Source organism: Uloborus diversus, chromosome 7 (genome assembly GCF_026930045.1).
Source record: "Uloborus diversus isolate 005 chromosome 7, Udiv.v.3.1, whole genome shotgun sequence".
NCBI lineage: Eukaryota > Metazoa > Arthropoda > Arachnida > Araneae > Uloboridae > Uloborus > Uloborus diversus.
In genome coordinates, this window is record NC_072737.1 from 41,125,539 (window position 1) to 41,145,753 (window position 20,215).

The window sequence follows — 20,215 nt, forward strand, 5'->3', positions numbered from 1 at the left end:
TTACATCTATGAAAAATATAATAGAATTAAACTAATGCATTATTAGAAAAAAAAATAGAAAATTGTCCATGTTTCAAACAACTTGAGTAAATATCACTGCTCCCTTATTCGTATAGTTATTTAGATCAAATAGAATGATTATTCTCAGAAAAAAATTATGTTTTGTTCAAATGTAACTAGAAATGATAACAATACATAATCTTGAAAATTCGTTGTACATTATGAAGCATTACGTAATTATGCAAGATATTTCTTATTACTGCTGTTCGAAGTAGATGAACCGAAACTGTAACCTACCTAACCTAATTAAAGCTAATAAGATTGCTTTATCTTTAAGAGAAAGATTGGTAGGAAGGGTAGTTTTTTTTTTCTTTTATCCCATCTGCCGGCATCTTCTGCTTTCAAAGAGTACATTGATTTAATTACTATCTTTACAACTAATTGAATAATACTATTAGCGGCCAATGGTTCACCGTTTATTTTTCGTTGAAAACCATTATGTTGCTAAGGTAGCAAAATTTATTCACGTTCTTTGTCAGGAAGATCCCATTTTATCCAATAGAAAGAAAGGTAAATTGCTTTTAATTGGGTACATTTTGGCCAAGACATTTTCTCCCACGATGGCTTAGTATACAGATAAAAGAAGAAACTTCATGGTTAACTTTTCATTATTATACATCAAATTTGAGTCAGATAATTTGATAAAATCGAGCATTTTGATTTGTTAAACTCGTAAAATTTACTTAAAAGGCGCGTAATAAAAGAAGGTAACTTTCTGTTGTAAGTAAATGTTAGCGCTTACTATTATGCAACCCAAAGTATATCTCATATTTAACGTTTAGTTTAAATAATCTACACTAATTCTGTCTTATGCTTTTGAAAAAACTTGAGTTTTCTATTTCATTTGAGATGAATATACACTACGTGTCCAAAAAAAAAGTCGCATGCCTTAAAATTTGGTTGGACCGCCTTTTGCGCGTATTACAGCTTTCATACGCTGTGGTATTGCTTCAGTGAGCTTTTGTAGAGTATCCGTTTTTATTTTCGCCCACAATTCCATCAAGAGGTCTCCTAAACGTTCGATAGATGAAGGAATGCGGTGTGTGATTTTTCGAGTACGTCCCACAGATTCTCGATTGGATTGAGGTCTGGACTTTATGGTAGCTAAATCATGTGTTGAAATGATGCATCGTGCTCATCGAACCAAGATTTAACAATTGTAGCACGGTGTACTCTGGCGTTATTGTCTTGGAATACACCACTACCCTCAGGAAAATAAAAGTCCATAGATGGCACAACATGATAATTCCAGACGTTAAGGTACTACTGTGCACACTTCATTCGGTTGGTGCACAATGCAGCCGAGCCTAGTACAGATGAACAGAAACCACCCCAGATCATTACACTGCCTCAGAAAGAGTGCACAGTGGAAACGAGACATGTAGGGTCCATTGCTTCGTGTGGCGCTCTTCGAAACTTGACACTTCCGTCATTTTGAAAGAGCGTAAATCTTGACTCATCGGACCACGTCACCTTTCTCTAATCATTAACAGTTCAATTTTTATGATCTTTTGCAAATTGTAGTCTCTTTCTTCGATCAATGGCACTCACAAGTGGCTTCCTTATTGCAACACAGCTTCTTAGTCCCGATTTTTGAAGTTCTCGTCGCATTGTGCGTTTGGAAATTGTTTTATTTCCTTCGTTGAAGAGTGCTATGAGTTGAACTGTCGATTTCCTGCGATTTTCCTTCACTAATCGCTTCAGAGAACGCCGGTCACGTTCGTCCAGAATGGATTTACAACCGCAAAGATGTCGCTAACAGGTGACTTCTCCGCAATCTTTCCACCTTTTAACAACGCATTGAACAGTTCACAATCTTATACCACTATTTTCATCTATGTCTTTGCATTTTGCCCCACTTTGGTACAGGCCAACAATTTGCCCCTTTTTGAACTCTGTTATATCACTTCCTCGAACACAACTACCGATTCCAGCCATGCTTACTTCGAACTAAACCGTCTTTTAGTGCAACGCCCGCATTTTAAGCATGCATCGAGCAAATTTTTATGCAAATATCTGTAATACTCATCGAATCACCTTCTTCCAAAATTGGAACGTTTAAAATTCGAGCGCGACTTTTTTTTTTTTTTTTTTGGACACTTAGTGTATGTTTTCAGCTTTAGCCTTCGTAAATCTTTATTTGTTCATACATGGGTTAGATCTAAAATTTGTGTGAGGACCAACGCCAGTAGTTGTACACTGCCGTGGGGAGGTAAAGAGCAGTCAGTAACTATGCACAAATTTTTATTTTTAAATTTTTTTGCAGATTTTGGTATCTATTGTGCGGCAGAGCTAGCTTATTTGGTGTCCCGCTGAAAAAAAAGTACGAAAAAAAACAAGTCTAATTCGAACACTCCCCTATCGTTAGTAATGAATCCAAAATGCGTTTTTTTTAATTTCTCGAAAACTCATTTCTGCCCTTTACCTGCGCACAACAGTATATTTTATTTATCTTAAATTTGCAAACTTCCAAATTAGTTCAATTTTTAAATATTTTTAATTAAAAAGCTGAGTTAAGCATATGTTGGTCTAACGTATTGTGTTGTGTCATATTTTTCTGCTTATATCCTTACTTTCATTTTTCTTTGATAGTCTTGCTTATTCCAAATTTTCAAACTGAGCATTGTTTTATCATACACAATGACTATGGGTATTATCTGTTTTAGTCGTAGCAGTATTAAAAAAGTCCTGATATTTTTTAATTTATGGTTAAACAAGGTGGTAAATCATATCAGCCACATTGAAATGCTACAATACCTGCTTGATCGTAAGTTTATATTATTCCTATATACATATAGAGCAGTTGGTAATGCCATCGAAAAATGCTTTGAACGTGGTCCCTTCTTGTTGAAAAGTTTCGCCAGGTTATTACGGGTTTATTATATAATACACACATTTTGTTTAATTTGAAACTTTATAAACATTACGTGCTGCATGGGTTTATTTTAGTTTTTGAAATTATGTTTTCCAAAGTTACAAGGTGACAAGAAATAACTTAGACACACATAATACATCTTAACTTTAATTTTAATGAAAATATTACGACCAAACTTCAAAATAAAGATGAATACATTATTTCATTTAATATATTAACAAATTTTCAAAGTGGCTACCTTTAGCCTTAACACAGTTTGAAACGTGTCACAAAATTTTCGGTTATGGGCCGCTACTCACTTTCTGATATTTTATCCCATTTCTTTCTTATAAATATTTCTTTCGAGATGCCAAAATTTTGTGAGGTTTATCACACATCCTTGTCTCCAATACCTGCTTGCATTGTTAGAAGGTGTTAACGACCCCAAACTAATAGTTTGAGATAGGATATGTGTTAGTGAGAAAATATCACTCGTTTTTTTTTTTTTTTTTGTTGATCAAGGGATAAAGATTAATCAAGAAACGTACCGCAAACACAATTTATAAGATGTTGTCTCATGTTTGTCCCAAAAAGTCTTTGAAAACAAAAGATGGACCTTCCAACAAGATTCCGCACCTGCACACAGAGCTAAAGGCACTCAAGATTGTTGCAAAACACATTTTTTCGGACTTCATTGGGGCTCAAGAATGGCCATTTTATTCCCCACATTTGAACCCAATGGATTATTCTGTTTGGTCCATCATGGAGACAAGGGTGAGTTATATACCTCATAAAACTTTGGAATCCCTAAAAAAATCCTTATGCAAGAAATGGGATAAAATCTCAGAAAGTGAGGTGCGGCCCACAGCCGAAAATTTTGTGACGCGTTTAAAGCTCTGTATTAAGACTTAAAGTTGCCACTTTGAAAATGTTTGGTCGTAATATTTTTATTAGAATTAAAGTTATGATTCATTATGTGTGTCTAAGTTTTTTCTTGTCACCCTGCAATTACCTTCGATTTGATAGTGTAATATGCAAAAAAGAATGTTTGGGTGCACTTCAACGCGTGTTTGAATCAAGCGATTTGTTCTGAAATTAAACTACAATATAGTCGAGAAATTATTTTTGAGCTTGTTCACAAAACTTCGTGTATATTTGTAGAACATGAAAATACAATCATATTTTTTTCATCTCAACTAAGGTAACTATAAAGTCAGAAGCCCTAATAACATCGAATTTCTGATAACATTGGGAAACAGTGATTTAGCTGACTTAGATTACGACTTTAGATTTGTTTCTGACTAACTTTTGGTTCCTGAGTCTGAAATGATCTTAGTTTTAGTTCATCACGTCAAATTAAAAGCTATAAAGTATTCATAACGACCAATACACACTATGTAGGACATTTATAATATGTAGGACAAAATAAAAGATTTTTATGTAAGCTACAGTTACATACATTGCATACAAAAAGTTATCTTTTTGTGTTACTGATGAACACACAATTAAAATATCACCCCTTGCTAAATATTTTTCTTTTGCATTGACAATAAAGTAAACTCAGATTTGTCACAAAGGTTAAACATCATAAATTTTTAAAAGAAACACTGAATTTTAATTTTAAAAAGGTTTGTATCTGCCAATAGGAGGACAGCAGGTCTTGTGACACGCGCTCTCCCATGAAAAACAGTCACATTGGTCACCTTCATAGCGTGCAGGAAAAAAACCTGACGTGATAGAATAAAACTAATTACAGTTCTTAAATCAGAATGCCTATCTTACTCTTAAAAATGTGACTCATCATACATTTTGTTAAAAATTGTTCCCCTGTGTAATGAAGCAGAAATATGTCACTCACCGCTGTGCACAAGCACGGAGCTGTTGGACTTCCTGGACGAGTTCCTAGAGACTTGGCTGTGATTGGGGGAAGAATCGGAGGATTTCTGGTCCGTATAATTCGGAGTCACCGTCACCATGGGATGCACGGAGGCGCTCCCTGAAAATATTATTCTGTTTAACTACACGGTGATTCAATCCTCAGTTCATTTTTGCATATAGTTAGCATCAAAAAAAAAAAAAAAACCCAAAAGGTCGGCCCAAAATTGATGTCTCATTTGTTTCGAAATATTTGACTCCACCCCCATTGTCAAAAATTTACCTTTTTTCATCTACTCCTTCGTCGCAGGTCGCACTCTATCACATATGAAGCAGTAAGAAGCAAAGGGATGCAAGTGGACATATTCAAGTTTTGAGTATCAAGTTTTGAGTAAAACGCGTTGCAAGTGGACATATTCAAGTTTTGAGTAAAACGCGTTGCAAGTGGACATATTCAAGTTTTGAGTAAAACGCGTTTAAAGATAACATTCTTGGTGGGCTTTCATTGATTTTTTGTTCTAAATCATGCTGTGCAGCAGCACCTACCAAGGCTACTGGTATACTATATCTTTCCCCAAGACAGATGAGATGTTCACCTACCATTTGTACTTCTTATCTCCAAATTTTAAGTTTTGTCACTTACATCCCTTTGCTTCTCACTGCCTCATATGCATTTTGTTCAACACTAGAACGGCCGATATTCTGTTACAATTCGAACAACCCGAAACAGTCAAAATGATCTTTAAAAAAAAAGTAGCAAATCTTTTATAATAACGATCACGGTATTTATGCTTTCGATTTAAACTCAATTTCGATAAATCCACGAACTGAGTTCCAGAAGCGTGTATAAAAACGAACACGAAAAATTGTAAATGACTTCTTACAAATTTAATGTCTAATGGTTGCTCTTTGAAACTGTTATGGTTTTTAGTATTACGTTATGGGCTGTTGACATTACTTATAAGGGCCATATATGGCCCAGCCTCGTAAGTTCGAAAATGTGTTTGAAACTAATGGATTTTAATTCTATACAATCAAAATCTGTACGCGTCTGTCTGAGTGTATGTCTGTAACGCGATCTCTTCCAGACTGTCAACGTCCCCCAGGTTGATACATGTACCATTAAATACAGGATATGAATACAAAGCCATTCCCTTCCGTTTCATCTCTCTAAACCATATGGTGCCGGAGAGATAAATGGAAAACTTTACCATACCATAAATATACGAGCCGACGCATCAGCTAAAGTTCAGCTATTTTGGATGGGAACGCGCGTTTGAGTAGTTGTCTTTTCTGGCAAATGGGGTCGTTTCCAAAATTTTAAAACATTTTTTCCTGAAAGAGCATGCTTGAAAACATAGAATCTGACCATTTTTTAAATAATTTGTTTAAGTTTAATATTTTTAAAAAATTGATTAAATCGGCGAGCGTTCAATGTTTATGCTTCTGTTCGATGACATCACAAATGATGAAATGCCATTCTGTGTTGCCATTCATAGAGCAAAATTTTTAATTCGCATCTTTACTCACGCGTATTGGCAACGAATGGTTGGTAGCAAGCGTAGAGCTCAATTTTAATTCGCTTCTTGATTATCATAAAGTGGAATCGCGGTAGAAAGATGAAGCAAAGTGCATCATTTGTGACGTCATCAAGACCACGCCTTGTTTCAAAAATCGGATATTAAAAAAAAAATAATTAAAAAATAACTGTTGGGAAAATGAAAGTATTTTTTGGTTCCATGTTATTTATTTATTTATTTATTTATTTTTTGCTTATTCTATCAATTTCAGTGACAAGAAGTACTACTTTTGACTGAAGGAAACAACCCCATTATCGCGTTTGGCGACTCTTCACTGCGAGCAATTATTGGCAAACCCCGAAACTTTGCTCTAGCAACCTTAGCTCCGCAACAATGAAAAATCTGATCCGAAACGGCTCAACTTAAGCTGATGCGTCGTACTGTATATATATAGTGGCTCTATACTTAGGTATTGCCATACCTGCTCTTCCTCGGGCGTTTGAATCACTGTCTACTCTGTGATGTCCGAAAGATTGAAGCTTCTCGGTGAACCCGTGAAGTTTTTCGGCCAGACTGAGATGTTTTTCCTCTTTGGCGGGTGCTTCCTTGGCGGGGAGTTCGGGGAGGGATCCGCCCCCACCACATCCCGCCGTCGTGTGGGACGTGATAGGGGCACACGCCGTCGTAGACGTAACGGCCGCCATCTGCAAAACAAAATTGCACGTCATTTCTATCATTCGTTCCACCAATATTTGTGACTTATAAAAAAAAACAGAAAAAGAAAAATATATAGACTCCTTCTTTAAATGTTGGGGACAAAAATATATATATATATATATAAATAAATAATATTAATTGTAATCGTTTATATTTGGTAACTTATCTAATTTCGTCTTTTAAAGCACTAGGAGAGCGAAATTGAAGTTATTTAGGGCATTAAAAAAGTAAGTTACACTTGTTTCCCCATACATGGCAGCATCCCGTAACAAGAAGGAAATGTGTACAGACGATACTTTAGTTCCACAGCTTCTAATTGCGGCAATTTCATTCTTATAGTTTGAATCGTTGCTGCGTAGTACGAGAAAAAAAATGGCGCGGCAATTTTAAACGTACTCCAACGCTGAAGTCCGCGGAACAGTACTTTTTTTGTAGGCAAAACGTTTACCAAGTACAGAGATTCATCGTGTTGTCCTCTTGCACGACAATGCAATACTTCACAAGGCGCGCACAACACAGGATTTGCTTCGAAGTTTTGAATAGGAGGTCTGGCAGCATCCACCCTACAGTCCCGATCTGGCGCCCTGTGATTTCCACGTGTTCGGAAAACTTTAAGAACGTTTGGGTGGAAGATAATTTACCAGCGGTCACTAGGTTCAGACAACTGTTCTAAGCTGGCTCAAGGACCAGGGAGCGAATTTCTATCGTCAGGGCATCGAACGATTAGTGCTACGGTCCGACGAATGTCTGCAGAGACCGGGAGATTTTGTAGTAAAATAGAGTGATGGTATCTGTGTCATCTTGTATTGTAGCACACTTCTCAATAAAGTGCTTTTGACTTAAATTATTCGAGTGTAACTTACTTTTTGAATGCCCCTAGTATGTTGCTGCCCATGACCATTAAAATACATAACGACAGAAGATGCTGTTAAATCAGTTTAAACTTGTAGATAGTAGCTTTAAATCTGATGGGAAATAATAGATTTATCTTTTTTTACTATTTGCTACATGTATAATTTTGGACCTAGGGTAGTCTAAGTGGATAAGACAACGGACTCGAAAGTGGAAGGATTTATATAGTGGAAGGAATATTTTTCACAACTTAAAGAAAAATGGAAGAAGATTTCTCTCTCTCATCTTTATCCTGCATCTTAAGTCCCAGCCTCGTAAGTTCGAAAATGTTATTGAAACTAACGGATTTTAATTCTATACAATTAAAATCTGTACGCGTCTGTCTGAATGTATGTCTGTAACGCGATCTCTTCCAGACTGTCAACGTCCCCCAGGTTGATACATGTACCATTAAATACAGGATATGAATACAAAGCCATTCCCCTCCGTTTCATCTCTCTAAACCATATGGTGCCAGAGAGATAAATGGAAAACTTTACCATCAAAATCCTTAAATGTACTCCGGTTGTCGCCAACATTTATCAGATTTGGTCGCAAAAAATTGTCGAGAAACTGACAGCACTGTCCCCAAATTTGGCGAAATATCGTCAAGTCAAAAGGAAGTGAGGGTTAGCAACCCCTGCCGGCGTATTTCTACCCGCCGAAATCGGGCTCATGATCGAGTCGCTATACAGCGGCTCCCAAAAGTGTTCGTACACCTACGACTTTCAATGAAATAGGCCCCTATCCATTGGTTAGAATTAATATTTCGGAATAGGTATTTAATTATCAGAAATATATTCAATTTTTAACAAAACTACCTGAAATATTTTTGAAAAATATTAAAACTTAATTTTTTAAAAATCAGAAACCAAAAAGTGCCGGAAATTTTATTTCACAAAAGTATTCGTACACTTTGAAAAATGTCTATATATTATTGAATAATCTAACTTTTTATTAAGTTATGAATAAATAGAATACCATGCAGTATCAACAGCACCTTTTAAACGTCTGGGAATAGATTTCATTCTTTTTTCTTTCTTTTTTTTGCGTAATTTCTAAGTAAGTGTTCAACCACTCTTCGAGTCTTACTGTTTCTAGCTCTATTTTCGTTTCAAAGCCATATTTTCGTAAGCTAGCCTCCAGATACCTCTAAATATGTTACATTAAGTTCAAATTTGGAGTTGGCGGGGCTTTTTTCTAAACTTTTGGACAATTTTCGAGGACCTAGACGCAAACGTTGAACACCGTGTGCTTCTTATCGTTACCTTGATAAAAAACAGAACTACTTCCGATAACCAAATTTTTGGCTAAGAGTTTAAAATTGGTTTTTAAAATAATTAAAGAAACAGCATGATTCATTATTTCATCAAAAAATTCCAAACTACTAAGTCCTGATGCTGATATGCACCCTAACACAAGAACGCCTTCACCGTTCTGATTAAACTGATCCAACTAAGTTCTTAAGATGAAGTTCCTAATTTTTTCTTCTATTTACAATTATACAACAATTTAACAATTTAACCAAAAATGTTGAATTTATTTTTATCAGTAAGTATGATGTAATTCCAAAACGTTTTGAGCTTATTTATCATTGATTTTGCGACGAAAAGCGTGAGCTTTCTGTTTTTCGCACGGTCAAGAAAATTTGCGGGAAGAGATCTCATTTAATCCAGGTAACCAGAGAACTTGGCGAACTATTTTAGGTGATAATTAAATGTAAAAATTTTCATTAAACTCTGCGTAAACTTTTATAGCACTCCAATGTGTATTTTTCATAAATTTTTTAACTGTAAATCTTCGATCACGCTTTGTCAACTTTGCCGGTTGACCTTTTCTTACCTTGTTTTCGGTCCGATTCTTTTCTTTAAAACATTTTATCAAGCACTTTACTGTAGAATAGAATAAATAAACTAATTTAGAGACATTTCAAACCATTTTACCGCTACTGCGAGGAAAACATTCAAATTTCGAATGGTGTTTGTGGTTTTACGAATACCAGCCATTTTAAAGTAATAAGCAAAATATTAAGGAATAAATAAACAAAAAATTAAAGCTAAATGATCTTTCAGGGTCAACATAATGCCAAAATATTTAAAAAACGGCATATGATAATTTTAATCATGAATTTATTCGAAAATACTTTAGTGTACGATGACTTTTGTGGCGTGTTATTTCTCTGTCTCTACGTTTTTTGACCAATTTCAAAAAGAAAATCGGTCAATATTTTGAAAAAACTACTGGATTGCACTTAGAATGACATAGCAATGATGTGAAAAAATATTGGACTTCAAATTCGAATTCAGTTTCGTGTTATTTTGGTTTTACTAAAAAATTTCAAAGTGTACGAACACTTTTGGGAGCCACTGTAGATGCCGAACGGCGGTTGGCAAGCGAAGCGATCAAGGACGCAGCCTCCCAGTCAAGTATTAATCTGTAAATGTTCATATTTTTAAAGTTTAAAATCTAAACTGTAATAGCACAGACTAATTTTTCGTGAAACTCGGGAAAGTTTCATAAAAATAATTTTATGAAACGAAAAAAGAGAAAAAAATTAAAAGGAACTTCTCGAAACCGGTTTTTATTTTATCTGGACGAAGTTTACAATTAAAGAAAAAAAATAAAAACATCACTTTTAAGAAAAGTACGAAGGGTAACTTGAAACAATATGTTTTATTTTTTCGAACATGTCTTTGACTCGCTTGTTTTAAAAAAAGAATTTGCACTAAAAACTAATATTCAGTACGTTCTCTAAGTATTTTCACTTCTTTTTCTTAAAAAAACGAAAAAAAAAAAATCTCTCCGTATGCTTACATAATGACCTGTTCAAAAAGTCTTGAGATTGCCTGTAGCTTTTCCGTTAATGATTTTTTCGGAGTTTCCGGCATTGTTAACTTTTATTGAATGTGCTAACTTAAATATGCTTCAAGGTTAATTCCATTGCTACAGCAATAAGGAATACTTTGTTACAGAACAACCACCTTTGAGAAAAAGTGTTTTTTAAACCATTTTATTGTATTTAGTTCTGGAATTCAAAGATTTAAGATTTTTTTAAAAAAGAAGAAAACTGCAAAGATAAAATTCGTGTGTTAGTTTCATCAGGACACAAAAAATATAAAATTATTATTATTATTAGTTTTCGGAAAATATATTGCATATGAGAAAAAAAGAGAATACGAATTGTTAAAATGTATTCTAAAAATGCAATTACGAAAAGATGCAAAAAAAAAGTCGTCTGCTAGAATTGAAAATCATAATTTCGCTGATGCACAAATAACAAAATATTTTGCATAGGGCAGACCGACTACTGAATGAACAACTCTCAGTTTTTTATTTGTTTATTTATTTATTTATTTATTTTTTTTTTGAAGAAACAAGAATTTAAAGCCTTTTTCTTAAGCAGTAGTAAAGTCTATTATACATTTCCAAAAAGAAAATGGCTAGAAAGGGCTGTTTGCGCCTACTGGTTGGGGTTTTAATTCACTTGGCTAGTGCACCGTTTTTAATTCTACTGCTCAAAGAACCTGATGTAGAACTATAAAAGATGCTCCAGTTTTTTTTTAAAATAATTATATTTATCACTCAAAAAATTTTTACTGTTAAGTCGTCAAATGTTATAATTTATAACGGTGCCATGGATTAAAAAAAAAAGTGAAACAGCGCTTCAGTTCTTTGTTCATTCTCTGTTCCGTCTACCCTAAAATAGGGTTGTGCGTGAAGTAATAATTTAACGATAAAGATATATTTTTGTCATGATTAAAACTGCGAAACGTTAAAGTTAATTTCTCTATTATATGTTTAGTATTCTTTGGCAGAAGAAATTATTTGAAATAATCACAATTGAAAAATATTTATAAAAATAGCAGTTGTAATGATTTTTTATTCTTACTTCATTTTTGCAAAAGTTAAGATTTTTACAATTACGATTTTGAACAAAAAAGTTATATTTAACACATTTTTTACCTTTTGGGATTTAAAATTCGAAAAAAATCTTTTTCAGAAAATTGGGTAATCAATTCAGAAAAAAAGTTTCTTTAATTATAATCATGGCCCCATGCAAGCTGATTTTCATTTATTTCAGCTTGCTCAATGGTTCCTTTTGATAATAGAAATACAGCTAATCTTTCAACAAGTTTCAAAAATAGATGCATGATTTATATATAGAAATGATCACTTTCATTTTTCTGAAATATTTTTTAAACTTTTAAAGCTTCTGGAAAATTCACTTTCTTAAGATTCAGGACATATTAAAACATTATTGTTTGACCTCGGATTGTATGTATTTTGGCAATCTGCCAAGTAAAGACTATTCCATCTGAATGAATCTAGCTGGGGAGAAGGGAAAATAACGATGAGATTTTGATACACGCGTTTTATAATGTCACTAGTGCCTTATTCATTTATTGCATTCTCTAAAATAAAATAAGAGAAAACAAAAATAGTTACCATGTAAACAACAAAAAGAAAAGAAAATATTTGCATTTCGTTCAGGAACGTAAAAGCAAAATGGTAAGCTCAAAACTTTGTTGTGAATAAATAAATGAATTAACTTTTGCCGTGAGAATATAGATCGAACATACTTTAGATTAAAAAAATGTTGCTGAGAGCAAACTTTCATTTTTACAAAACTAAGGCTAAATAATAGAGAGGCAAAAGTGCATATCTGTAACAAACCAACTTACACCCCTATAAACAGATACTTCCATTTCCGCCTATAAACCGGATATTAGCCTTTCTATGTAATCGATGGTCAGACAGTACTCTAAATTAATTGTTTATGTTAACACTTTTAAAACTTGTAGTCTGAGTATATGTTGACAGCTGTCATTTAAAGAAAATAAACTATTAACAGATTTTAATTTAATTTGTTCTTTAAGTAAGTTATAACGCCTTGTTTAACTTGCAATAGCAAAAAGTTATTTTTCTTTCAAAGTAGTCAAAATTATACTCGTTATCATACAAAAGTAAAAAATAAATAAAAATCTCTGAATTCGGTTAGTTCAACTATCGTTTTTGGTAGATCATAATATTTGAAAGAAGATGGCATTGTATAGCAAGTGATATGTTATGTTTATTTTTAGAAAATACTTGGTTACATAAAATCTTGACTAAAATTTTTCGCCATAATTCAGCCCAAATTTGATTTTAAAAATGTGCTTGTTTATCTGCCTTACTATACACGAATATTTAGCAATGTTGTTGCAGCTATTGGGAAAAAAATTATGAAAAACACCTAGTGTTTGACGTTATCTAAAGTGTTGTGACGTTATCTAAAAGTAAGATGTGCAAATTACAAAAACGATTTTAAATGAATTATTAACCTAGTTCGGAAGCTATTCTGCCACGTGAGTTTGGCCAAGACTGAGAAATGTGAAAAATGCAAAAATTAAATAAATTATTTTACTAAAAGTAGTGCGATTTGATCCCGAAAAATAAAACTTATACATTTGTAAAAATGACCTATTTCCATTTCACATTGTCAGAAAGTTTCAATTATTAATTGTAATATAACGTGGACCAGAGACGTCTTGAACGCTATTTCAATAATGGGCCCAATCGCCCCACCCCTCAAATCGTAATTGACTGCACGTTAGGGCCTGTTCACATATCGGCCGTCCGTTCCGTCCATCACGTTTGTTTCCTCCCGAAACAGGTTTTCTTTGCTGGTTGCCATGACAGCAAGCCGTCTTGGACGGGACCGGTTTGATCAGAAGAACCTTGATATCTGACGGCCGTCAAAAGTAGTGGCCAAGCAGCGCGCTCTTTTCTCTGGTGGGCGAGTTCAGCCACGTGATTGTGCGGCGACCGTACATGAATGCTACTCAGTTTTCGTCGGCAGTCCGTCACGTCAAAAAACGGGACGGATGATCGATAAGTGAACTGCCCTTAAAGTGGTACAAGTCACGAAACGCTGCGTCTCATACTTCGGTGAATATTGGGAGAACTACTCGTAATGTCAAATTTTTTGTATTTCATTTGTTTTTCCATTCTTGTGATTTCTCTGTATGCAATGCAGGGGATTTGAGGACCATAGAAAAAATTTGAATTCTTATTCGTTCACTTTTTTTTTCTTTTACTTCGAACTTTTATGTCTTAACCCTTTTAGACGTGGCGTCCGGTATACCGGACATGAACTTTAAACAGCTGCTATTCATTTATTAACTGAATAAATTTCTCGATTTTTTTCGTAGTGGACTCTTTACAGTCTGCTTATTATTATCTGTACAAGATTTTTTCATTTTGAGATTGACAACATAAAGAAATAGGGGTTGAGTGAATGGGGCTGGCTCATTTTCCCAACCACGGATTCTCGTCGCAAAAGCGAGTTTTTTCCTGATTTTTTTAAAAATATATAATTTTATATTAATAATTTCAAATGCTTATATTATGTTTTATTATTGATTAGAGAATATTTTACAAACAAGTTTGTTTGATGTTTCATCGTTTTATTATCTGAAATATGTATTTCAATAACATTTGTCCGGATAATTGGAATATTCGGTATTGGTATTTCAAAATTCCGTCTGAAAGGGTTTTACTCTGCATTTTAGTTTAATCGTTTTTGCAATTGGAAGTGTTTATCTAGGACTAACGGTTGCGAAAAAAGAGGTCTTATCATTGAGAAGAGATAAAATGGAGGGAGTGAAGACTTTCATTCGTGAAGCAAAGACCCCAAGTCACGCGATAGATTTTAAAGCAAAGCATTGGAAAAAATCAGGCTCCTTTAGCTAGTTTCATGCAAAATGTGTCAACTATTCATCGTTGTTGAGTCACGTGAGTTGGGGTCTTTACCTCAGCTTCTGATAAATCAATGATTGGACTAGTTCCCTTTATTTACAAATTCCTGCTCTAAGGGAACGAGTTGAACGGGGTACCCTGCATAGTTTTTAAATAGTTGCAATAAAATTGAGCTTAAAATGTGTAAAACGGGAAATCTTCCTCCTAAAAAATGGTTTTCTTTGCTGCTTTAAATAGTTTTCATGTGCAATACGGATTGATATGACAGATAAAAAGAACTTAAGTTCCATTAATTTTCCCAAAATCAAAGCCAAGTGGCAAACCTTCAACTTTCACGAAATGGCTGCAAAGGTCGATTACAATGCTTTTAAAACTGGTCTTGAAATTTTCATCATTTAACCGCAAAGACTTCTTTGTGGAGAAACAATATTTTCAAACTATTTTATAAAAAAAATGAAATCTGCTGTCGATAAACTTGCAACGTCAAAACAATATTCTGAAAACAAAACAAGAAAAAAACCTTCTAACGGAAAAAAATGACACTCAAATCTCATTCTTTTCCGGTTGATATCTTAGATGGAGGTTACTTTCTCTGTCTCTTTTTTTTTTGTCTCGGGTCATTTTCTTTCATCGCTAAATGGAACCACAGAACAACACGTGCGAAGGACTAAAGAAACAAAGAGAAAGGAAATACCAAATCCTATTGTTCCTTCCGCATCAAGAGGGACAGCGTGGCGTCTAATCGTAGATATACCCAACTGCTACCTAGTGGCAGTAGAGACTCGAATTCGGGAAGGAAAAATTATCTTCTTTCCCGACCAAGTTTTAGCAATAAATGTTGAAAGAAAGAGAGCTTTTGAAGCTTAGATCACTTTTTTTGAAGTACAAACGTGGCCTGAGTTTATTGGCGGAAAGGAAAAATAACAGTTAAATAAAACTTTCGTTCTTTATGGGGGACGGGGTATTTTTTTTTTATATTTATTTTATTTTTTTATTGCAGAGTCAATCGAGAAGTTAAGTTTGCGCAGTTATTGCAGTTGCTATAGTTATTACAGTTCAGTGTTGCGAAAGAAGCATTTTGAACCGAAAATGTTGCTGGGATAAATTGCACGTAATAGGCGGAAAACTTTCGGAAAGAAACTTGTTATAGTTTCTAAAAGTAAAATTGAAGAGGAAAAATAACGCTTCAAGAATATTTTCAGAGTAAATATGGAAAACTTTTGCTATCAAACGTTCTACTACACCGCGGTAAGCTGTGCATTTTAATGACTTTAAAAAATTAAAAGTGAAACATGAAGTGCTTTCAAACCAAAATTGCATAATTGCAAATACCATCACAGATTTAAACTGATTTAAAGACCATACTTCTTTATTTTACCCGTTTTATTTGCTTAGACTGATTATTTCAAAGTAAAACATGAAGTGTAATTCAAAATAGGAAAACCCGTAGTCGTGAAAATAATGTAGAATGTGGTCCGTCATTTTTCAATGTCATAGTAGGGGGTCCACCTGCTGTTCGCCTCGCTTGCCAATCCCCGTTTTTTAGCTGCTGTGGCTGAATGCTGCCTTTGACGGATAACAATTGATGATTTTAGATTTTAATGTTTTTTTATGTCTGGATGTCCGACCCCTTAATGTTCACAAGGGTGCGACAGGGTGACATGTCTTTCCTTGGCTATCCTGCATTCAGTGGTATCATTATGGACAAGGTAAGCATTACCAGTTCGAAAGAAATAGAATTACTGAATGGTACTTAAAAAATGTAGTAAAAAAAAATAATAAAATTATTTTTTAACTAAATAAAAATTACTTTACTTACATTTTAAAATTAAAAAAAAAGTTACTACTTTGAAGAGTTCTTGGTTAGACAGTTTGGTACTTCAGGAAGACGAAGCCACACCCCTCCTACATCCACGCAAGTATCTTCTGCGTCAAACAAAAGCCATGTCCCCAACCAGGGACTTATGAATATAGCACACCAGAGGTGGCGCTTGAAGCACTAGGGCCCCAGGTGCCTCAAGCGACGAACTTATATTTCCATGGCAGTAAAGTTCTTCAATTTTAAGACTAAGCGCAACACATTTAAAAATGATAATATCATATAAAGTAAGAGAAGAGGAAAAGAAATTCTTACTGTAAGCAACCTCCCGTCGACTGACGGCGTCGTTTGTGTGGCAGTAGGTCTTTTGACAAAGGATAAAAAGAGTCGGGTAACCAGGTCTTTGGGAGTCGCGATCTCCAAGTATGAGTCCATGAACTGCTGAAAGCCTTCATAGTCAATATCCTAAAAGATGGTAAGAAGTATTGTAAGATGAAGAATTAACGCTAACAAATTACAATTGTGCAAGAAAACTTAAGAAATTTGGAGCAGGCATCCAAAATGCTGTTATTGCATTTCTCCTGTAAGGAACTCATGGTGCGTCTTCCAAGTACAGTGAAGCCTGTGTAAGTTGACTACTTGCGGTGAAGTTCTTTAGTTCTCTTACAGACGTTTATATATTTGATATAGAATTAATTCTATGCCTGAGACAAAATCGGTCAACATCGGCAGGTGGTCCGATTACACACTGTAAAAAATTTTGTGTAACCTTCAGCTTTGCTGCCTCAACTGCTCTGGAGTAACTTAACTGATATAACTGTGTTAAGTTACAAATAGCTTGTGCAAGGTTACACCATGCTAATGTAACTTTCGCGTAACGTCTCATTCATTTCTGCGTAAGGTTACACCAGTATTTTATGTATGCTTGCAGAACAATTACTTGAAAGGTTACACATTAGTTAAAAAATAAGCTTTCATCTGACTTCCTTGAACGATTTATCTAATTCATGCTTTTTAACAAGCATTATGCACCAATTATTATTTATTTATTTTCAAACCGAAAATTTCTATTGCCCTAAGAGAGGAAATGACCTGAGAGGGGTCCGAACACGCGACTCGAACCTCATAAAAAAAGGTCGCTTTTACCACTCGGCCATCAAGGACGGTTTTCGTTCAGCTAATAAGGGTTTACCTGCTCTACGCCGAGTCTGATCTTTACGTATGCGCTTTGAATTCTAATGAAACCATAGTGCAAGGTTCCTCCAACAGTTTGAGTTTTTTCAACAATGATGCTACACACTTCAGAATTCGTGTAACATTACACCCATTAATGCTGGTAACCTAACACTTTTTTTTTTAAGTGCAAGGGTAATCAACTTTAGATAATTTATTGTATTAAAAACTCATGCAAAAAGCATAACAGCATAATTTTTATCTTTGGCAATAAGAAAAAAAGAACGATTCACTACTAGAAAAAAAATTCTGGCTAAAATAAATTCTTCTACATTTAAATACTATGATCTTCCAAAACCAGGGGTTCTCAACCTTTTAGGCTATGCACTCCTCTTTATTGCTGATATGAGATAACCCCCTCCCCCACACACATAGCGTGGTTAATATAACATGAATCTCTTGCTGATTGGGATAGTTAAAATTAGTCAATAAGTAAAGATCGAAATATTTGACACTAAGTTCAACATTACTGCACAAAACTTTATTTTGAACACATTATTACAAATATATGAAATCCAATGAGGATGAAAAAATACAATTTTATGAGGTAATTTAAGGTCTAAAAGTGGTTGGCGTGCACCCCTATTAGTCACTTTCACAACTTTAATAAAAGGCTAATACTGTGATTTACTACTCACATGTAACACAAAATTGAACTAATATTGGTTTTATTTTTTGTTTTATCTGATATACCCTCACGCCCCGTTGACTGATACCACCCCCTTTAAGCCCCCGGAAGTGGGTCCCCCACGTAGAGAACCATTGCTCTAAACCAATGTTTCCAATTTCAACCCAAAGCGATTTTATTTAATGTTGAAACTGGCGCGAAGCAGGTAATTTTTCAAAAATGAAGATGTTTGCGAGTACAAGTTGGTGGAAGAAACGCAAAATCAGCAAGATTACAACAAATTATGCGCATAAAATCCTAAAAATAAAAACTTTTTACGAAATTTGTAACACTCAATTCATTCCATTACATTAAATTAACATTTATTGAACGGACTTAAAGTAGTACCTGAAATTGCAAAAAATACACAACCAAACCAACTTCCATTTTTTTAAAGCAAGTAAAAAACCTTCAATTAACAAAAAATATAAATAAAAAAGGACATTCTGAAAATCCATTAAGAACATTTCAGAAATTGATACATGTAAAATGATAGCAGGAGAAGAGTTTTGTAATTTGAAAAAGGTTTATGTAAAGACACATCCATTGCGAAACGCCGATAAAAATATCCCAAAATATACCACACAACATTGCATATTTCAGCAAGGATCACCGGAAAAGATTGAAAGAGATAAAGCTGACAGAGAGGTATAAGCTTGTGTTATGAGTCGTCGAAAGTAAATTTTATGGGCTTTCTGCCACATCAAAGGAATTGGGTCGGAAATTCTCTCGTAAGATGAATACATTTTAGTAACTATGGCATACAAGATAAAAAAGTGGTGTTAAATATTCGGAAAAAAAAAGAGTTTTAGAGCACATAAATTGAAGGCAGGATTACGATGTTGAAAACGAGCAATTTAGGGATGAAATTACTTTTGGTTCAAAATATTGCCCTGGCTATTGTTTTCCTTTAGATTTCGTCATTACGTTTTTTTTTTTGCTTTTTTGAAACTTTCCGGGAAGATAAAGTAAACAAATATCTTGTATGGTTAGAACGTTTTAAGGCACCATCAGATAGAGATCAAAAGTTATTACCAATCTAAATTTTACGAGAACCGTAGCAAGGAAGAAAGAACAATAATTGCGCAGAAATTGTGAAAAGAATGTTTTTTCATTTTTCAGTGTGACCTTCTCTTTTGAGAATAGCAGTAAAGACATGGGGAAATTTAATGATTCAGTTCCCTTAGCTCTTTCATAGGAAAGTACATAGAATAACTTTAGCGTATACTATGATGACCTCAATCTATATGAATATATACAAGGTGTGAGTCAGAAGTTTCAAGACTGATTTTTTTCCGAGAAGAGAAGCTCGTGCGGACTGATGCGGATGGGCTGAGGAAACAGTGGGGGGTGTCAGTGAACGAACGGAAGCTGCGGCAGTTGGCTTCGGAGCACTGGAGAGTGCGCATCGCTTGCTGCGTGAGTGCGTGTCATTGACCTCGATCGAAAAGTGGGAGATACTAAAAAAGATTTCATGCTGGAGTGCTCCGCCGTTTGAGGGATCGAGTCTGCCGCGTCCGTGTGGCAGTCAAGGGCGATTGGATTCTCCCATACGACAACGCGTCCGCTCACACGTCGCTCGCCGACGACGAAGTTTTGGTCAACTTTAACGTGACAACTGACTGGTGCAGCCACCCTTCAGCCCCGACTTGGTTCCAAGTGACTTTTTCATCTTCCCCTAATCAAGACAGGTTTAAAAAGGAAGCGATTCGACTCCATTGACGGAAAAAAACCCAGTCCAATCGGCTTCGACGAGAGCCCTTGACAGCATGTCACCCGAAGACTTCCAGAAGAGCTACGAACAATGGAAATTCGCGCTGGCAGCGCTGTGATGGTGCTGA

General features: G+C 34.8%; 1 protein-coding gene across 1 annotated transcript in view; it reads right to left on the reverse strand.

The window, feature by feature from the left end:
* Positions 1–20,215, reverse strand: part of LOC129225615 (diacylglycerol kinase 1-like) — a 144,200-nt gene that overhangs the window by 86,677 nt on the left and 37,308 nt on the right. The window contains exons 3-5 of the mRNA XM_054860082.1: positions 16,790–16,939; positions 6,791–7,013; positions 4,773–4,910 (exon numbers count right to left, since the gene is read on the reverse strand). Of these exons, the coding sequence (XP_054716057.1) occupies positions 4,773–4,910; positions 6,791–7,013; positions 16,790–16,939 (511 nt within the window). The remainder of the gene's footprint in view (positions 1–4,772; positions 4,911–6,790; positions 7,014–16,789; positions 16,940–20,215) is intronic.